The sequence below is a fragment of the Alligator mississippiensis genome, chromosome 15 (genome assembly GCF_030867095.1).
Source record: "Alligator mississippiensis isolate rAllMis1 chromosome 15, rAllMis1, whole genome shotgun sequence".
NCBI lineage: Eukaryota > Metazoa > Chordata > Crocodylia > Alligatoridae > Alligator > Alligator mississippiensis.
The window spans coordinates 21489447-21509295 of NC_081838.1; the positions used below are offsets into that span (position 1 = coordinate 21489447).

A 19849-nucleotide genomic window follows, 5' to 3' on the forward strand; every position below is an offset into this window, starting at 1 on the left:
ACAGGAAAGTTTTAAGCATGGGTGGCTTAAGGCTGTGGCTAGTTCACAGAAACAGGATGGCTCGTGAGGACTTGCCTATGTCATGACAGTTCGTACTCTGAAGGCCTTCTTCAGCCTTCATTTTAAAGGTGGCCCTGTTGGACTATGTTTTGAAATATGCTATTATTGTTTAAAACATGTGATACTTATGCTATGACTTTGCTTATGAATTCAGGCTTACCTGTGATACCTTGACTTGATATAAACAGTGTTTAAAATCTAACTAAAACACTTGTGTAGGTTCTCTTCTTGTAATAATTTCTACTTTCAGTAGCAGGTACAATACAAGATATTTTTACAATAAAATTCATTGTCATTTGTTTTTAACATCCTCCCAGTACCTGTTTCCCGTACTTCTGTATTTTCAATAGCATTTATTTAAAATTTTTAAAAGTTAGCATGCCTGTTTAAAATTGTTCTTTTTTACATGAGTTGGGACTTTGATTTCTTTGTTTTTTTCAAAATTCTTCCCAAGGCTATTTTCACTTCTTTATTTTTTAGACAGTAGATGATAGGGTTCAGCATAGGAGTAAAGATGCTGTACTGGATGGAAGCAACTTGATCCAGGATCACTGAAGAAATGGAGCTGGGTTTCATGTACTGAAAAAGAGCTGTTGTATATAATAAACCCACCACAATGAGGTGGGAGCTGCAGGTGGAAAAAGCTTTATGTCTACCCTCTGCAGAGCGTATCCTCAAGATGGTGGAGATGATTTGGATGTAGGAAACCAAGACAAGGAGGATATTGATGACAGCAAGGACAGCAATAGAAGAAAGAAGAGTTATTTTGTTAACGAGTGTCTCAGTGCAGGACAGAGTTAGGAGTGGGGGAAGTTCACAGCTAAAATGCCCAATTTCATTGGGCCCACAGAAGTTCAAGTTTAATACAGGAACCGTGTTGACCAGTGAATACATAAGGCCCATTGTCCAGGATCCTCCCACTAGCTGCCTGCACACACTTTTATTCATAGTCCCCGCATAGTGCAGGGGATCACATATGGCAGCATAGCGGTCATAAGCCATCGCTGAGAGCATGAATGCTTCACAACTAGCTGAGAGAAATATGAAAAATGTCTGGGTAAAGCAAGCATTGACAGAAATAGTTTTATGCCTTGCTAGTAAATTCACCAGCATCTTAGGGACAACGGCTGAGGAATAGCAGAGATCAACAAAGGATAGGTGAAACAGGAAGAAATACATGGGGGTATGAAGGTGAGAATCAGCTCGTATCACAAACATTATGACCATGTTCCCTGCTAGAATGATTAGGTATATCACCAAAAACACAAAGAACAGTAACATTTGGAGTTGTGGGTCACTGGAAAGTCCCAAGAGAATAAACTCAGTCACAGTGGTTTGGTTTTCCATTCCTAGGGACTGATCTGTAAGAAAAGAAACGATTCAGAATTAACATTATGACAATGAAAGGATTTTTCAAAAGGACACAGAGAGAGAGCTGGAACAACTTGTTATTTTCTGAGCCAGCTGATGGGCTTGAAAATCCAAACTGACTGAGAAGCAGGTTTCCAAGTCACAGGAAATTTCACAATTTTGACATTGGTTTTGGTGCAAGTCACAATATTATACCCCCAAATTCCCAATCCCAACATGTTGCCAAAGTGCTTCATCTAGGTTTTGCAGGATCCAAGTCCCTGCTCTGCAGCAGAGAACCTGGAAGCTCCAAGAGACGTGGCTCTGGCCTTTCTGCTTCCAACCTGAGAGCTTAGCTTCATTTATAGCTAGATCAGGATTGTGGCTTTATAGCAAGAAACATGCAAGACCATTCCCGATGACAGTAAAGAACCGGGGGCCCCCAAATCTCTGGGTACTTGGACCATGCAGTTCATAAGATGCCACTTAATTCACGTCAAGATTTGTAGGAAGACCCACTGGATGGACAGTTCTTGGAGAGGACACAGGTCTGCTAATGCTTCCCAGTGCAGAGGAAAGCTGCCTGCCCCATGGCAAGGAAGCATGGAAAAATCCACTTTCCCACACAAGGTCAGTCTACCAAGCATATCCACCGAAATTATCCTTGGATTCAGCAAAATATAATCAACCCTGAGATGTTCTGCACAGGAGGTATTGAGCTGCAATGTGGAAATTCCCAGGAAAAACATTACTTCCAGCTCTGTGCCAGTTCATATATTCAGTTTCTCATTCCAAGTAAATTAAATAAAAGTAAATAAAATTGAGTGAGTTAGTGTCTTTTTAGTATTTGCTATAACTAAACAGGTGTCAAAAACTTTTCCAAGGACTTTTCAGGTATTCAACATCTACTCAAAGAACCTTACCTGCCAGTTTCATGTGAATACAATTTACAATAAAATAGTGTTTAAAAGCCCATGTCACTGACCTGGATCTGCGGAGACAGCCCCTTGTACATACTGGTTGACCCATCACACTGTAGACAGCTAGTTGTGTGGATTATGTTGCAAGATTTGGAGCAATTGTGTTTCAGAATGGACAACTCTGTTTCAACCCACACTTCCCCTCCCTAGTTTCTTGCTCTGAACACATGTCTGAAATATCATTATTTGTCCAGCTCCTTCATCCCACCAAGACACCAAGATGTGGGGTGAGGTGGGCACGCTGGAGGGGAGGGACAGGATCCAGCTAGTTCTAGACAGCTTGCAGAGGTGGGCGGATGAGACTAGGATGGAGTTCAACACAGATAAGTGCAAGGTGCTGCATCTAGGGAGAAGGAACCAGCAACACACCTATAGGCTGGGGAACTCCCTTCTCAACAGCACAGTGGTTGAAAGGGATCTTGGAGTCATTGTTGACTCCAGGATGAACATGAGCTGGCAATGCGAGCAAGCGGTCTGTAAGGCTAACCGCATCTTGTCGTGCATCTACAGATGCATCACAAGCCGGTCCAGGGAGGTGATCCTCCCCCTCTATGCGACACTGGTCAGGCCGCAGTTGGAGTACTGTGTGCAATTTGGGCACCACACTTCAGGAGGGATGTGGCTATCCTTGAGAGGGTCCAGAGGAGGGCCACCCTCATGGTCAAGAGGCAATGAGTCAGGCCCCATGAAAAGAGGCTGAAGGGCCTGAACCTATTCAGCCTCCACAAGAGAAGGCTGAGAGGGCATCTGGTGGCTGTCTATAAACTCACCAGGGGGGACCAACAGGAATTGGGGGAGGCTCTATTCCCCAGGGCACCACCCAGTGTTACTAGGAATAAAAGCTACAAATTGTTAGCAAGCAGGTTCAGTATGGACATCGGGAAACATTACTTTACAGTTAGGGCTGCCAGGCTCTGGAATGGACTCCCAAGGGAGGTGGTGCTCTCTCCTACCTTGGGGCTCTTCAAAAGGAGGCTGGACAGATATTTCACTTTCGGTGTTATGACCCCGGGGCAGGGGGTCGGACCTGATGATCTGTTTAGGTCCTTTCCGACCCTAAGCCTTATGAAACTATAAAACAACACTGTCCTCCTGATTTGTTATTCTCTCTCATTTCAATGTTATGATTATGTCTTACGCCATGGTTAAGCTTGCTATATAAATATTCTTCATAGTTTCCATGCCTTTAGATTAATCTCTAAAGTCTGGTTCATTATACTATATAACTAGGATTAATGTATTTTAAATTATTAAGTAAAACCTCATACCAGTTTGCCTGAAGTGGGGCAGTGAAGGTAGCCAGTAGACAACAAAGTAAACAGAACCATATTTTAAATTTTCTGGTTTTTTTAATATATTCTAACACAGTATATGATAACATAACACAGAAAAAGGGGAGATTTTGGTGGCTCGCTAGTTTTCAGTTGTGAAAATGTAGAATTTTTTTAAGGTTTAAGGATAGATGGTCTAAGGTTTAAGCATGCACAGGTGGTCACTATTTCTGTGGCCTGTATCCCTATGCACATGGATGGCTACCTATGTACCCAGCAGTAGTGTGTCACTGCTATACCTAAGTGTCATTTTGGGGCCTTTGATAATCACGTCCACAACCCAATATAGGCATCCAGAAATGAATAGTATGTCATCCTAGTCTTCAGCATCATGACTTTGAAGGTTTGAGTGGTCTCATGTGGGGTGTGATTTTGAGCCCCATCAGGTAGACAAGGGAATTTGTTATTAATGTCCCATATCATGAAGAATTCTGCAAAACACTGAGCTAATGATTAAGAAGGTGGCAACAATACCAGCCTGACTCAGGTTTTAAAATAAGGTTGTGGACACCACCAGATTTTGTGAGAAACCCAGCCCTGTGTGTGTGTATTAAATGTGCTCTGAGAACACCTACTACATGGGACTTCACAGGACTCCTTGGCACAAGAACACACAGGGTCTCAATCCCGACTGGGTTTGGGCATTGCCAAAATGTAAAAGTGCATCTAGCCTAAGGCAGTCTGGACATAGCGCAAAGTTCAATTCTAGGCACTTGGAAAACTTGAAATTCAAAGATGAAAATGTCTCTAGGGTCTAGACACATCCAGCATTAGGTAGCACCTAACAATTGAAGACTGCAAGTTTGGATGTTGGCTCCTACATTGCCCCTTAATTTCAAATGAGGCACAAAAACTCTTTTGTGGATCTGGCCAAGATGACTTAGGCCTAGAAGGAACTCAGGGATCAAGTACAGCCCAATGTATTTTGGACACACCTATTACATATTCCCTGTCTCATGCTCAGTCTATGTGAATTTATGGACAGTTCATACATTATTTTGTTCCGTATTCTGATACTATCCTTTTATTTAACAAGTTACTTTAACTCTCTTATTTTTACCTCCTGCCCTATACAGTTGCAAAAAGTTTCCTTTTTAACTATTATACCCTTTCTACCCTCGGCTAGAAAAGCCATATGCTTTTAGACAATCCCCTTGGTCATAATGATTGCCCTTCTTTGCATCTCTCAGGGACCGAGTACAACCCGATGTATTTTGAATGTGCCTATTATATATTCCCTGTCTCATGCTCAGCCTATGTGAATTTATGGACAGTTCATACACCTTTTTGTTCTGTATTCTGATACTATCCTTTTATTTAACAAGTTCTTTTAACTCCCTTATTTTTTTCCTCCCCCTATACTCTTGCAAAAAGTTTCCTTTTCATTGATTGCCCTTCTTTGCATCTGTTACAATTTTAATTAATTTCTCTTGAAGACTGGTAGCCAGAATTGTATACATTATTCCCCATGAAATCTTTCAAATACTGTATGTTACATTTTCATTCCAAAATGACATATGTATACACACACAGACACACACAAAAGCAAATACAACTATATCTATTCTTATATTGCTCCCACCCAGCCTCCCACGCAGCAGAGTGAAGAATAAAATAAGAATGCACTCACCAACCATTCATATCAAAACAGTTCATGTGATGTCTGTTCCTTAAAAGACTATTAGAAAGAACAGATTACATGCTTCTCTTTACCCTGAAAAAAGCTCAAAGTGATAGATGATTATTAGTTTGTACATCCAGTATAAATACCTGCCTTTACTGCTCCTCCCCTTTAGGAAACAGAGACCTAAAATCTTCCAGACTCTAAGACTAAACATTAATTGGAGAATCGCAATATTTTGTGGGGACCTCTGGGACAACGTATCTCTTGTTTAATTAGCTAGCAGTGTTTTGATGTGTCTCTTTTGATTCACTTGGTATATAGATTTACCTGTAGGAAATTAGCAGCTGATCGTATTATAAAAATCCCTTCCCCAGAGGTATTTCCCTATTTTGTCTGATTTTCTATATGCAAGCATTTATTAGTCAACTCCATTAACAGAGACAGAGACCTTTCCTGAAAGTTTGGAGAGAAAAAGCAGTTTAAGTACTTCAGATCTGGTGGTCCAGAGCTGGGCAAACATACAGGCCCCTCCCAGCTACAGTGACTCATAGTGTCCTGGAGCCTCTGCTGCTGTAATACTGCGCAGTAGGGGTGTGCAAAGCTTTGGTCGCTGACTCAATTTGGATAAGCTTCAGTCCAATTTAGAGGCCAAGTCACTGAATCTGAATCGAATTGGGAGGGGAAAAATACCCTCCAAATTGATTTGGAGCCTCCGAATTAATTCGGAAAAGATTTAGAAAAAGATTTGGAGATTCGGAAGGCAGTCTTTCAGGGGAACAGAAACTGAGAAGAGGGAGCAGAGGCAGGCTGGAGGGCACTGGGGTGTGTGCCTGATTGGTTGCAAGTAGTTCTGCCCCAGATGAGCGTTTTATCTTGTTACACAGACTTGGGGTGAGGTGATGTAGTCTGGACAAAAGGAAGGAAAAAGGGAGGGGAAGTGTGCTCCGTGTAAGTGGCCCACAAGTGGCCTAACCTTTCTCCCGTAGACTCATTGAGTCCCAGAGGAAGTACAGGTTTCTTTGGGGTCAGGTGAGAAGGCAGCATGCCGTTCCATTGTGTGAGTGGTTCCAGGGCTAGAGTCCCACCGTGCCTTGCTTTCCCACAAGGTAAAGTGTCCAATAACCTGGGGGGTTAAGGGACCTGGCTCTCACCTGCACTTCCCTGAGTCCTTTGGTAAGGGAGTTGTCCCAGGGTTTCATCCTGTGTTGAAGAAGGGGCTTTGTTCCCCTTCATCATGACAAGCCTGTTGGGGGGTGTTTTCTAGGATGACACAGAAGAGACCCTGGTGCTTAGGCCCAGCTCTCAGTGTGGCCGAGATGGGACAGGAAAGGGTTTAGCATGGGTTCTGGGTTGGGTTCTTGTTCTACATGGGGCAAAAACTTTCCCAGTGAATTCATCCACTGAATAGAAGTGCAAGTTGCAGTAAGTCAGCCTTTTTTTTTTTTTTTTTTTTTTTTTTTTTTTTTTTTTTTTTTTTTTTTTAGAGGAAGGCTGTTGATTATGCGTTTTGACCTCGCTGTCTCTTAACACATACACGTGACATGAGCTTTGCTTTCAGGATTTTGGGGTGCAGTTTCCCCAAACTCCTGCACCTATCTCCTTGAAACTTGGCAGGCCTTGTTGCCTCAGCAGGGGCTACTATCCCTGCAGTTTTGACCCCACTGTGGCTTAACACATATACCTTACATAAGATTTTCTCTCAAGAATTTGGGATGCAGTTTCTCTGAACTCCCTGTATCTATCTTTGTCAAATATAGCTCATGTCATACCCTCAGAAGGGGCTACAATTTTTACAAGTTTTATCCAAATCTGGGCAGAAATGACAAAGTTATAGCCTGTTTTGACCTTCCTCATTATATCCTATGGGCGAAACATCGAAACAGGGTCGAAACGGCAAAACGTTTTGACGGAGCAGAACAGAACAGCTGTTTTGACTCAAAACAAAAATCAAAATGAAACACAGTTCTGTCGAAAAGTCGAAATGAAATGCTTCCGTTTGGTACAGCCCTACTGGACAGTAACACCGCCAAGGCATGGGCTTGGCTGCAGAAGATCTTGAAGACCTTGGGTGCACACCTTAAGGCATTTAATATTGCGAGATACTGAGAGAGAGTAATTTTAGGCACTAGACAAGAGTTCACCCAGGGGTCCCAGGCAGTCTCCCAACTTGCATTCCTCCAAAAGTAACAAGAAAGGCGTGACAGGGGACAGAAGGAGAAAAGCCCTGGGACCAAGCAAGCTCAAGTGTCACAGATGCTAGGAGGTGCTGCTATGCCTTTTGCGCTCCTCCTGCTACACATAACTTCTTTGTACCCTACTCTGTTCTACTCTGTTCTACTTTTCTGTCATCTTGTTCATTTGCAAAACTCCCAGCATGGTAGGATTACATGAGTTGGGACTTTGATTTCTTTTCTTTTTTTTTCAGAAGTCTTCCCAAGGCTATTTTCACTTCTTTATTTTTTAGACTATAGATGATAGGGTTCAGCATAGGAGTAAAGATGCTGTACTGGATGGAAGCAACTTGATCCAGGATCACTGAAGAAATGGAGCTGGGTTTCATGTACTGAAAAAGAGCTGTTGTATATAATAAACCCACCACAATGAGGTGGGAGCTGCAGGTGGAAAAAGCTTTATGTCTACCCTCTGCAGAGCGTATCCTCAGGATGGTGGAGATGATTTGGATGTAGGAAATCAAGACAAGGAGGAAAGTGATGACAGCAAGGACCACAACTGAAGAAAGCAGAGTTATTTTGTTGATGAGTGTCTCAGTGCAGGACAGAGTTAGGAGTGGGGGAAGTTCACAGCTAAAATGCCCAATTTCATTGGGCCCACAGAAGTTCAAGTTTAATACAGGAACCGTGTTGACCAGTGAATACATAAGGCCCATTGTCCAGGATCCTCCCACTAGCTGTCTGCACACTCTTTTATTCATAGTCCCCGCATAGTGCAGGGGATCACATATGGCAGCATAGCGGTCATAAGCCATTGCTGAGAGCATGAATGCTTCACAACTAGCAGAAAAACATATGAAGAACATCTGGGTAAAGCAAGCATTGACAGAAATAGTTTTATGCATTGCTAGTAAATTCACCAGCATCTTAGGCACAATGGCTGAGGAATAGCAGAGGTCAACAGAAGATAGATGGAACAGGAAGAAATACATGGGGGTATGAAGGTGAGAATCAGCTTGTATCACAAACATTATGACCGTGTTCCCTGCTAGGGTGATGAGGTATATCACCGAAAACACAAAGAACAGGAACATTTGGAGTTGTGGGTCACTGGAAAGTCCCAAGAGAATAAACTCAGTCACAGTGGTTTGGTTTTCCATTCCTAGGGACTGACCTGTAAGAATAGAAAAAATTCAGAATTATCATTATAACAATGAAAGGATTTTTCAAAAGGACACAGAGAGAGAGCTGGAAGAACTTGCTATTTTCTGAGCCAGCTGATGGGCTTGGAAATCCAAACTGACTGAGAAGCAGGTTTCCAAGTCACAGGAAATTTCACAATTTTGACATTTGGTTCTGGTGCAAGTCACAATATTATACCCCCAAATTCCCAATCCCAACATGTTGCCAAAGTGCTTCATCTAGGTTTTGCAGGATCCAAGTCCCTGCTTTGCAGCAGAGAACCTGGAAGCTCCAAGAGACGTGGCTCTGGCCTTTCTGCTTCCAACCTGAGAGCTTAGCCTCATTTATAACCAGGTCAGGATTGCAGCTTTATAGCAAGAACCATGCAAGACCATTCCTGATGGCAATAAAGAACCGGGGGCCCTAAAATCTCTGGGTACTTGGACCATGCAGTTCATATGATGGCACTTATTTCAGGTCAAGATTTGCAGGAATACCCAGTGGATGGACAGATCTTGAAGAGGACACCCATCTGTTAACACTTCCCCGCCCAGAGGAAAGCTACCTGTCCCAAGGCACGGAAGCATGGAAAAATCCACACAAGGTCAGTCTACCAAGCACATCCATCAAAAATTTTCCTTGGATTCAGCAAAATATAACCAACCCTGAGATGTTCTGCACAGGAGGTATTGAGCTGCAATGTGGAAATTCCCAGGAAAAACATTACTTCCAGCTCTGTGCCAGTTCATATATTCAGTTTCTCATTCCATGTAAATTAATAACATTGAGTGAGTTAGTGTCTTTTTAGTATTTGTTATAACTAAACAGGTGTCAACAACTTGTCCAAGGACATTTCAGATATTCAACTTCTTCTGAGCCAACAAAAAAGAAAGCTTTTGGAGACGTTTCCCATACAACCGTTCCATAAACACAGTCCCATAGTTTCTACTTCAAAATCATTGTGAGGGGCTGCAAGAAAAAGCTAAAATTGAAAAGCGTCTCCTGAATAGTGTGGTTAAACTTAGATGACTTACTAAACATACCAGAATCAAGGTCAATGTCTCTTCTCTTTTAGTGGATGATATCAGTAGGTTTGGCTCACTATTTCATTGCTGCAGCTTTATAGTAGTACAGCTACTATGACTTCAGTGGAATTTTCCCAGCATAAATGGGTGTTAAAGCAGAAGCACATGAAGCATTATGTATGATATTTCTATTTTCAACATAAAAAATAACCAATATTTATGGCTATTTTTCATTTGTGCATGTTAAACATTTGAGTCATCAGTAGTTGTACTCTTTTTGAGAAAGGATATTATATACCAAGATCTTCCAAATAGATGGTCAACATCAGAAACCTCCAAACCTCCTGGTTTACTTAAACTGAAAATCCAGCACTTTCTAAAAATCAGTGCCCTTGAGGTATCTCCAGTTGTGCACTGAGAATTTCAAGGCACCCACAACCCTGCCCTTCAGCAATATGGCTTTTTCAGATGCAGTCGTGGGGCCTATTTGATCCCACTGCGGATTTATTTTGCTCTGTCAAATCCAGGTAATCAAGGGACTTCAAAATGTCCTTAATACAATTTTCATGTTGATGGAGAAGAGAAGAATTAATCTCAAGTGACCATTTTTTTTTAATTGACTCTCACTCCCTTCTGTTTTCCTGTAATCTTAGCAGACCTTGTTCTTGATGGACTAAAGTACCTTGGGTGCTTAAACAGTAAATGTTATTTTCATGTGACCTGGGTTTTTGGTCATAGCTGTATTGGTCTAAGGCAGGGGCAGGCAATTATTTTGGGGGGAGGGCTGCTTACTGAGTTTTGGCAAGCCATTGAGGGCCGCATGACAGGCAGCGAGGGGCAGATAAATATTACTTTTCTAAATTGTTTAGGGGTCCCACGGGCTGGATAGAATGGCCTGGCAGGCCGCATCTGGCCCATGGGCCACATTTTGCCCATCCCTGGTCTAAGGACATAAGCAGGCAATAAGTAGATGTGAGATCTTTTATTATTATTTGTCCAGCTCCTTCATCCCATCCTAATCACTAATTAAAGCTAATCTCTAATTAGAACAACAACACGTTCCTCTTTATTTGTTGTTCTCTCTCATTTCTATTTTATGACTGCACCTTTCGTCATGTTTTAGCTTGCTATATAAATATTCTTCATAGTTTCCATGCCTTTAGAGTAATCTCTACAGTCTGGTTCATTATACTATATAACTAGGATTAATGTATTTTAAGTTATAAAGTAAAACCATGCAACAGTTTGCCTGAAGTGGGGCAGTGAAGGTAGCCTGAAGACAACTAAGTAAACAGAAACATATTTTAAAATTCCTGGTTTTTTTTTAATATATTCTAACACAGAATATGATAACATAGCGTAGAAAGTGGGGAGATTTTGGTAGCTCTCTAGTTTTCAATTGTGAAAATGTAGACATTTTTGAAGGTTTAAGCCTAGATAAAACAAAATAAACTAAAACAAAAAATGACAGAAGTATCAAACAAAATAATCTCAAAAATAGCAAACCTTTCCAGGAAAAAGAAATGGTTTTCTTTGACCAGAACTGACTAGCAGTGAGTTGTTAGCTTTAGCTATTTGACAACCTTTTTCAATCCACGCTTTCAAGTTCCCTCACAACAGAGACTTTTTAGAAACAAGGACTACAATCTTCATGGTATTCAAGCCACTGGCAAAATCCCCATCCCTTCTGTGGAGTCTGTGCCACTAAGCAGAACAAAACTGAAGACAAAAGGACCAGAGAGCAAATGAAAAAACACAAAAAGAAGAAAGAAATCCTTGTTTCTGGTGCATGGGCAAGGGGCTACTTCTGTGTTTTCTATGAAACAGTCATTGGGAGGAATAAAAACAAGCCCAAACTGTTAAGTGAAGAACTGAGGACATACCCGCAGCAAAGCTAATGCCTTAAATGCTTAGGTGGCCCTGTATCCTTTTCTGGGCTCCTCGATAAACAGGTTTGGTCATCTAATTGTGAGAAAGGCTACCTATGCACACATGGACACTGTTTCTGTGGCTTCAGAAAGCCTAACGAAGCCAGCGCTTCGATCCGGACGTGCTGCTTTGTATACCGAAGCATCTGGAGCTTTTCCGGATCCCAAGCTCTGTCCGAAGCCTCGCACAGCCCTAGTCTACAGCCCAAGATAGGCATCCAGAAATGAATAATATGTCATCCTAGTCTTCAGCATCATGACTTTGGTGGTTTGAGTGGTCTCGTGTGGGGTGTGATTTTAAACCCCATCAGGTAGACAAGGGAATTTGATATTAGTGTCCCATATCATGAAGAAGTGAACTAAACACTGAGTGTACTAAAGACTAATGTATTAAGAAGAAGGCGGCAACAATGCCACCTCGACTCCTGTTTTAAAATAAGATTGTGGACACCACCAGATTTTGTGAGAAACCCAGCCCTGCGCGTGTGTATTAAATGCGCTCTGAGAACACCTACTACGTGGGCCTTCACAGGACTCCTTGGCACAAGAACACACAGGGTCTCAGTCCTGACTGGGCTCGGGCATTGCTAAAGTGCATCTAGCCTAAAGTGGTCTGGACCTAGTGCAAAGTTCAATTCTAGGCACTTGGGAAACTTGAAATTCAAACATGAAAATGTCTCTAGGGTCTAGGCACATGCAGCTTTAGGTAGCACCTAACAGAGGCTTTCACTGCAAGTTTGGATGTAAGCACCTACATTGCCCCTTAGTTTCAACTGAGGCACAAAAACTCTTTTGTGGATCTGGCCAAGATGACTTAGGCCTAGAAGGAACTCAGGGATCAAGTACAGCCCAATGTATTTTGGACACACCTATTAAATATTCCCTTTCTCATGCTCAGCCTATGTGTATTTATGGACAGTTCATACACCTTTTTGTCCTGTATTCTGATACTATCCTTTTATTTAACAAGTTCTTTTAACTCCCTTATTTTTACCTCCTGCCCTATATAGTTGCAAAAAGTTTCCTTTTCACTATTATACCCTTTCTACCCTCGGCTAGACAAGCCATATGCTTTTAGACAATCCCCTTGGTCATAATGATTGCCCTTCTTTGCATCTGTTACAGTTTGAATTCATTTCTCTTGAAGATTGGTAGCCAGAATTGTATACATTATTCCCCATGAAATCTTTCAAATACTGTATGTTACATTTTCATTCCAAAATGACATATGTATACACACAGGCACAGGCAAAGCCATACACACACACACACTCACAAAAGTAAATACAACTATATCTATTCTTATATTGCTCCCACTCAGCCTCCCACGCAGCAGAGTGAAGAATAAAATAAGAATGCACTCACCAACCATTCATATCAAAACAGTTCATGTGATGTCTGTTCCTTAAAAGACTGGGAGAAAGAACAGATTATGATGCTCCCAATAAACTTCTACACTGTTTTATTTAGGGAATGTGGCTATTGATCTTAAAGCTAATATTTTAAGGGGGAAATAGTCAAAAGGAGCAAGAGTAACAAAGAATAAACTCAGTGGTTGCTTAGTCTTTTTGTCTATCTTCCTACCTCTATCCCCTCACTCCTTCTTCCTATCTCTCATTCTCTCTCACACACGGAAGACAAAAATACATGCTTCTCTTTACCATGAAGAAAGCTCAAAGTGATAGATTATTATTAGTTTGTAGATCCAGTATAAATACCTGCCTTTACTGCTCCTCCCCTTTAGGAGACAGACAGCCAAAATCTTCCAGACTCTATGACTAAACATTAATTGGAGAATCTAAATATTTTGTGGGGACCTCTGGGACAACATATCTCTTGTGTAATTAGCTAACCGTGTTTTGATGTGTCTGTTTTGATTCACTTGGTATATAGATTTATCTGTAGAAAATTGGCAGGTGATCATATTATAAAAATCCTTAACCCAGAGGTATTTCCCCATTTTCTCTGATTTTCTATATGCAAACATTTATTGGCCAACTCCATTAACAGAGACAGAGACCTTTCCTGAAAGTTTGGAGAGAAAAAGCAGTTTAAGTACTTCAGATCTGGTGGTCCAGGGCTGGACAAATATACATCCCCCTCCCAGCTACAGTGATTCATAGTGTCCTGGAGCCTCTGCTGCTGTAATGCTGCACAGTAGGGGTATGCAAAGCTTTGGTCACCAATTTGATTCAGAGATGATTCGGCCTGATTCGAAGGCTGAATCACCGAATCTGAATTGAATCAGGAGAAAAAAAATTCAAATGCCAGGTATCCAGGTTGTAGCCATGCAGAGCACTGGTGGGATCAGTCAGGCCATCGGTGGGCTCTCCTTCAAGTGGAGGTGATGGATGAGTCCCACATGGCAAGGGAGATCATGGTGGCCATGAAACACATGGAGCAGGGGTGGCTCGCTGGGCAGGGTGAGCTCGCCTGTGGGTTCATGGTCACAGATAACAGGGCCAATACGGTCAAGGTGGTCCATGATGCCAACTTTGTTGACATCTGCTGTGTGGCACACAAGTTCCACCTCATAGTAAGGGACGCCTTGGAGCAGGGCAGGGCTGCAGGTGATGGTGCCATCACTACCACCCAACTGATTTCAAAATGCAGGAAGGTGGTGGGCTACTTCCACCACAGCATCAAGTGGGGCAAGATGCTGTGGGACAAACAGGCAGAGCTGAGCATCCTGCAGTACAAAATCATTCAGGATGTAGAGACTTGGTGGAACTCCACATACTTGATGCTGGAACGGCTGGTGGAGCAACAGAAGGCCATCCATGAGATGGGTTTGCTCGGGGAGATTGAGATCAGCGAGCCCCTTAACAAAGTGAAGGGATACCATCTCCCAGATCTTCGTGGTCCTGAAGCCATTCCTTGAGGCCACCAACACCCTCAGCGCTGGCAATGCCTTCCTTATCCAGGTGATCCCTGTAGTCAAGGAGCTTAAGAACCAAATGGAGATGTTTCAGGGGATCAGTGTTCCTGGCTGGGGCAAGCTGCTTTCTCCAGAGGTGCAGGCATTGGTGAAGTGGTTGAAGGAGGGCATCAAAAAATGGCTGGATCCATTGGGGTCCAGTACAGTCCATGTGCTGGCAGGCATGTACAACCTGAGGGTGAAGAAGAGTATGTGCAGCACCAAAACCCTCAATCACTGGATGGAGGTGCTGGTGAACAGAGTCAGGGAAGCAAAAGGGCCAAGGCAACATGGAAGAGGGTAATCCACTTTCCCGTGCCAGCACTCCCACCACCAGCACCAGCCAGTCTCCTCCATGCCAGCTGCTGCTAATGTGGGCCAAGGGCATGGCTTCAATGTTGGGGTCCAGAAGCACCAGATCCCAGCCCCCGGCAGGTAGTGTCAAGGCTTTGGTGGCTACCTATCTTGCTGAGGATGTGGAGCCGCTGGACTACAACCCCTTGGCCTATTGGACAACCCGCAGCCAGATGTGGAAGGATCTGGTCACGGTTGCCCGGGAACACCTCTGCTGTCCACCGACCAGTGTTTCAAGCAAGAGGGTGTTCAGCATCACTGGAGATGTTGTGACACCCCACCATACCTGCTTGGATCCTGCTTTGGTGGAGCAGCTGGTGTTCCTCAAAGTGACCCTCTCACTGCTGGGGTTCCCCCAGCTCCAGGTGCAGATAGAGTGAATGCCACCCTCCTCACTCCATCTGCACCGATTTCCTTTTTCCATTTTTTAAAAGCCATTTAATGCCCTGCTCTCAGAGCTGGAGGTGGCACTCACTGCATCACCATCCAGCAGGGGAAGAACATGTCCCTGCTGACCTTCCATGCCAGGAGGAACTTGGAGGTATGGGCTGGGGCTACAGGAAATGAGGAGGTGCCAGGTCCTGGACATGACCTAAAACTGCACCCTGCCAGGGTTGGGAGCTCTGGTGGGACTGCCAGTGGTGCAGCAGCCCCCAGTAAATACCAGGACCAAGGACCTCCCTGGTGAAAGGTGGGTAGGAGGCACTTTATAACCTCCAGCCACCACACACACACACACACACAGAGTCCTGGCTAGGGAAAGCCCAGACCTGTAGGATCTTTGAGAGGCCTGAGGCTTGCTGGTTGCAGTGGAGTTGTGAGGCTCCAGGTGAGCTTAGCTGCCTGGGATGCCATCTGTGAGGCATGAGCCACACTGTTTGGGGAGGTATGGAGCTGTGAAACGGATGCATGTCACCCCTAGACATCAGGGGTATAAATTGGCAGCCTTCTGTCTGGGAAACATCTGAACTGATTTTCCATCAAGGCATGGCAGGTGAAAGAGGGGTGGGCAGTTGGCCCACAAACAGGTGTGGTGGCCAAGATCTCACCCGCACTAGGAAGGCCCCCTGATCTTCCTGGATGGAATGAATAGTGGAGAGGCCAGTGACTGGCATGCAATGCAGGCAAGAAAACCAGTCAGTTAGGATGGAAATGGAGGTGTCACAGGGTGAGGGACAGTCTGGGAGGGGGAGGGAGGAAGGGGGATGTAGCAGGTGAAAGTGGAGAGGTACCTGGGGAGTCAGATGTTGGGCAGGCTATAGTGTCATAAATGCAATGTCTATATTGAGTCCATGAGTTTCTGTATCTAGGCGGTTGATGAAGTGAAGTTCATGGGCTCATCTGTGAAAACTGGTTTGTAAATTACCTTTGAGGATCAGGCCTGAGAGACTGGAGACAGGTTGGCTTTCTTGTGAGAAATGTGACCCCACAGGTAGTTGGGTATTCTTGTCTGTAATAGATTGGATTAATATGTTGAACATTTCACCTTCATTGAACACCTTCAAGATGAAACTGGATGCTTATCTTGCTGGGATCCTATGACCCCAGCTGACGTCCTGCCCTTTGGGCGGGGGGCTGGACTCGATGATCTTCCGAGGTCCTTTCCAGCCCTAATGCCTGTGTGAAACCTGTGTTGGCAGGGTTTCCATTTCTTGACATGGCATAGTCTGGTTACATTCAGTGTGTTTTGGGCTGTAGGAAGTTGGCTTCCGGTGATGAGGTTAGTGTGGTTCAGTGCTTGTTTGAATTTACAAAGCACTTTTCACAGATGAGCCTATGAGCTTCGCTTTAGTTTTGGGCCCCCCACTATGGAAAGGATGTGAACAAATTGGAGAGAGTCCAGTGGAGGGTAGCAATAATGTTTAAGGGGTTGGGGCACATGACTTGTGAGAAGAGGCTGAGAGAACTGGACTTATTTAGCCTAGTGAAGAGAAGGCTGAGATGGGATTTAACATCAACCTTTAGCACCCTAAAGGGGCATTTGAAAGAAGATGGAGCTAAGCTGTTCTCACTGGTGGCAGATGACAGAACAAAGAGCAATGGTCCCAAGTTGCAGCAAGGGAAGTTTAGGTTAGATATTAAGAAAAACGTTTTCACCGGAAAGTTCGTAAAGCACTGGAACAGATTACATAGACAGGTTGTGAAATATCCATCCTTGGAGTCTTTTAAGACCCAGCTAGACAAAGCCTTCACTGAGGTGATCTAGTTGGGGATGACCATGCTTTGAGCAGGGGGGTGGACTAGATGTGACCTGAGGTCCCGTCCAGCACTAATTTTCTATGATTTTGTGCACGTCATGTTTTTTGCCCTTTCTTGTGCTTCCATGGTATGACTGTTTGCATGAGTTGGTTTTCCAGATACTTTGAAAGTCTTTCTGGTGCATTAAAGTAAAACTCCTCAGACATAGTTTAGTTTGGCTAACCATGAATTAAAGTGTCACATCCATGGACTTGTTGCATGCAAACACAAAAGGCACTCAAAGACATGTAATGATCCTCTTTGTCCACCAGACATCGCTTTGAATTGTAGCTGCCCCGTTTCAATAACTGGGTGTAATGTGTTTCCTTGAATGCCAGGTTAGCACAGCAGATGCAGATGCAGCAGTCCACCCAGTCCAATGTGCATCAGTGTTCATTATTCTGTATGGACACCTGCGGAAAGACACCCCGCCACTCATGCCCTGGCCGTTCCCTGTCAGGGTGACAACGGCGCTGTCACCCCATTACCTGCCCCCACCCCTGACTGAATGCAGCTCTTGGCTGCCGCTTTTATTTTTCTTGTGCCATGTGTCTGGTCCCTGCCGCATCATTTCAATTGCACAAATGTAATCTACTTGGACGGTATCTCATTCTATCCTCACAGATGAACTGAGCTGCTGTGACATAGATGATTGCATGGTCAGGTGGGTGGCAAATTGGCTTAGGGGTCGCACCCAGAGAGTGGTGGTGGATTGGTTGGTATTGACCTGTAAAGATGTGGGCAGTGGAGTCCCACAAGGCTCGGTCCTTGGACTGGTGCTGTTCAATGTCTTCATCAGTGACTTGGATGAGGGCATGCAAAGCACTCTGTCCAAATTCGCAGATGATATCAAATTATGGGGTAAAGTTAGCACACCAGATGGCAGGGAACAAATCCAGGTGGATCTGGGCAGGTTGGAAAAGTGGGCAGAACAGAATAGGATGCAGTTCAGTAAGGACAAGTGTAAGGTGCTGCACCTAGGGAGAAGGATTCACCAGCAAGCTTACAGGCTCGGGGAGGTCCTTCTCAGCAGCACAGCAGCAGCAAAGGATCTCAAAGTCATTGTTGACTCCAAGATGAACATGAGTCATCGACGTGGTGAAGCAATAAAGCTAACCAGACTTTATCATGCATTAGCAGGTGCATGACAAACAGGTCCAGGGAAGTGATACTTCCCCTTTTTGTGCGGCATTGGTCAGGCCGCAGTTAGAGTACTGCATCCAGTTTTGGGTGCCACACTTCAGGAGGGATGTAAACAACCTCGAGAGGGTTCAGAGGAGGGTGACGCGTATGGTTAGGGGCCTGCAGGAAAAGCCCTGTAAGGAGAGAATGAGGTCCCTGGATCTCTTGAACCTCTGCAAGAGAAGGCTGAGAGGTGATCTTGTGGCTGCTTGCAAATTCATCGGGGAGGTGAGGGGGGACAGCAAGGGATAAACTAACTAGGAACAATGGCCACAAACTGACGGAGAGCAGATTTAGGTTAGACATCAACTTCTTTACGGTAAGGGTTGCCAGAATCTGGAACGGGCTTCCAAGGGAAGTGGTGCTCTCCCCTACCCTGGGGGTCTTCAAGAGGAGACTGGACATGCACCAGCGCTCTTTGCTGCCCAGGGCAGGGGGTCAGACTCGATGATCCGCTAAGGTCCCTTCCAAGCCAAACATTTATGAATCTCCCCTCCCTGCCCCACCCCCACTCCCACCCAGAGGCAGAATTTGATAAGAAGCACACACAAAAGTAATGGAAACAGAGAAGTTAGTGAAACAGGAGCTAAAAACACATAGGAACAGTGTAGTGCCTTGTGCAGTACATTACTTGGCCTTCTTTTCCTGCTGTGCACCCCCTGAATGACTACCTTCTTGCTCCCTGAACTGCCGTGGTGCCTGCCTGGCCATGCTGGCATTGGTGCATCCCACAGTTGACTGCATTGAGTTTGGGGGAACAGGCTCAGCTGCAATGCTCCTGGCTACCTCCTGGACAGAGGCAAACCAAGTGGTGCTAGTGTGCAGTTTTGGGGGTGGTAAACATTCAAAAGGACAGTGACCCATCTCCAGTGCTATATGCACTAATCCCCTCCAGCACATCCAATGTGCAGTCACTGAAACAGTGCCTGCCAGAGTGGTGCAAATGGAAAGATTATCCATTCCCTAAAACTTACAAGTCCCCAGTTTGGAGGCACATCCCCAGCTGGCATTGGCCATGGTAGCTGGTAACAGTTAAAGGAAAAAAAAGTGTTCATGGTGTGGTGAAATATCCTTCACCCACCCTCCACGCATTGAAGACAATGATGACCCACCTCTAGTGCTACATGCACTAACAGATATGTGCAAATGGATATAATGCCCATTCCCCAATACTTACATGTCCCCCGTCATGAATCCTCTTGTGTCTTGGGAGCAGAAACCGTTCTTTGGGTCCCTGGAGGAACCTCTGACATGGTACCTGCATCTGAAGTGGTTTCCTCCTCCTCTTCCTCCTCATCTGTGCTACTCTGTAGAATCGGAGAGGAGATTGGGGTCATGACCAGGGCCACCCCCTCTTGGGCATCCCTCTCATCCAGCACCATGGAGCAGTCACCCCACTTCTCCGACATGCTCATGGTTTCCCACTCAGGACACGCTGAGGCTCCTTCCATAGGTATGCTCTCCAGGACAACGCCAAACAACCGGAGACAGGAAGCCTCACCCACAT

At 44.4% G+C, this 19849-nt stretch overlaps 2 protein-coding genes across 2 annotated transcripts; both read right to left on the minus strand.

Moving 5' to 3' along the window:
- Nucleotides 1–462: 462 nt before the first annotated feature.
- LOC132245893 (olfactory receptor 5AR1-like) lies at nucleotides 463–2346 on the minus strand. The gene is made up of 2 exons (XM_059719109.1): nucleotides 2334–2346; nucleotides 463–1421 (listed from the first exon to the last, which is right to left on the minus strand). The coding sequence occupies exons 1-2, from the start codon at nucleotides 2344–2346 to the stop codon at nucleotides 463–465; spliced, it is 972 nt and encodes a 323-aa protein (XP_059575092.1).
- A 5382-nt stretch (nucleotides 2347–7728) lies between these two features.
- LOC132245894 (olfactory receptor 5AR1-like) lies at nucleotides 7729–19751 on the minus strand. The gene is made up of 2 exons (XM_059719110.1): nucleotides 19601–19751; nucleotides 7729–8705 (listed from the first exon to the last, which is right to left on the minus strand). Exons 1-2 carry the CDS (start codon nucleotides 19749–19751, stop codon nucleotides 7729–7731), a joined length of 1128 nt encoding a protein of 375 aa, XP_059575093.1.
- Between the last annotated feature and the right edge of the window lie 98 nt (nucleotides 19752–19849).

Coding starts and splice junctions, on each gene's coding strand:
- LOC132245894 (XM_059719110.1), bottom strand. CDS start 19,751: ATGTCGGAGAAGTGGGGTGACTGCTCCATGGTGCTGGATGAGAGGGAT. Junction 8,706..19,600: donor GGAAACCACTTCAGATGCAG/GTACCATGTCAG, acceptor AATTCTGAATTT/TTTCTATTCTTACAGGTCAG.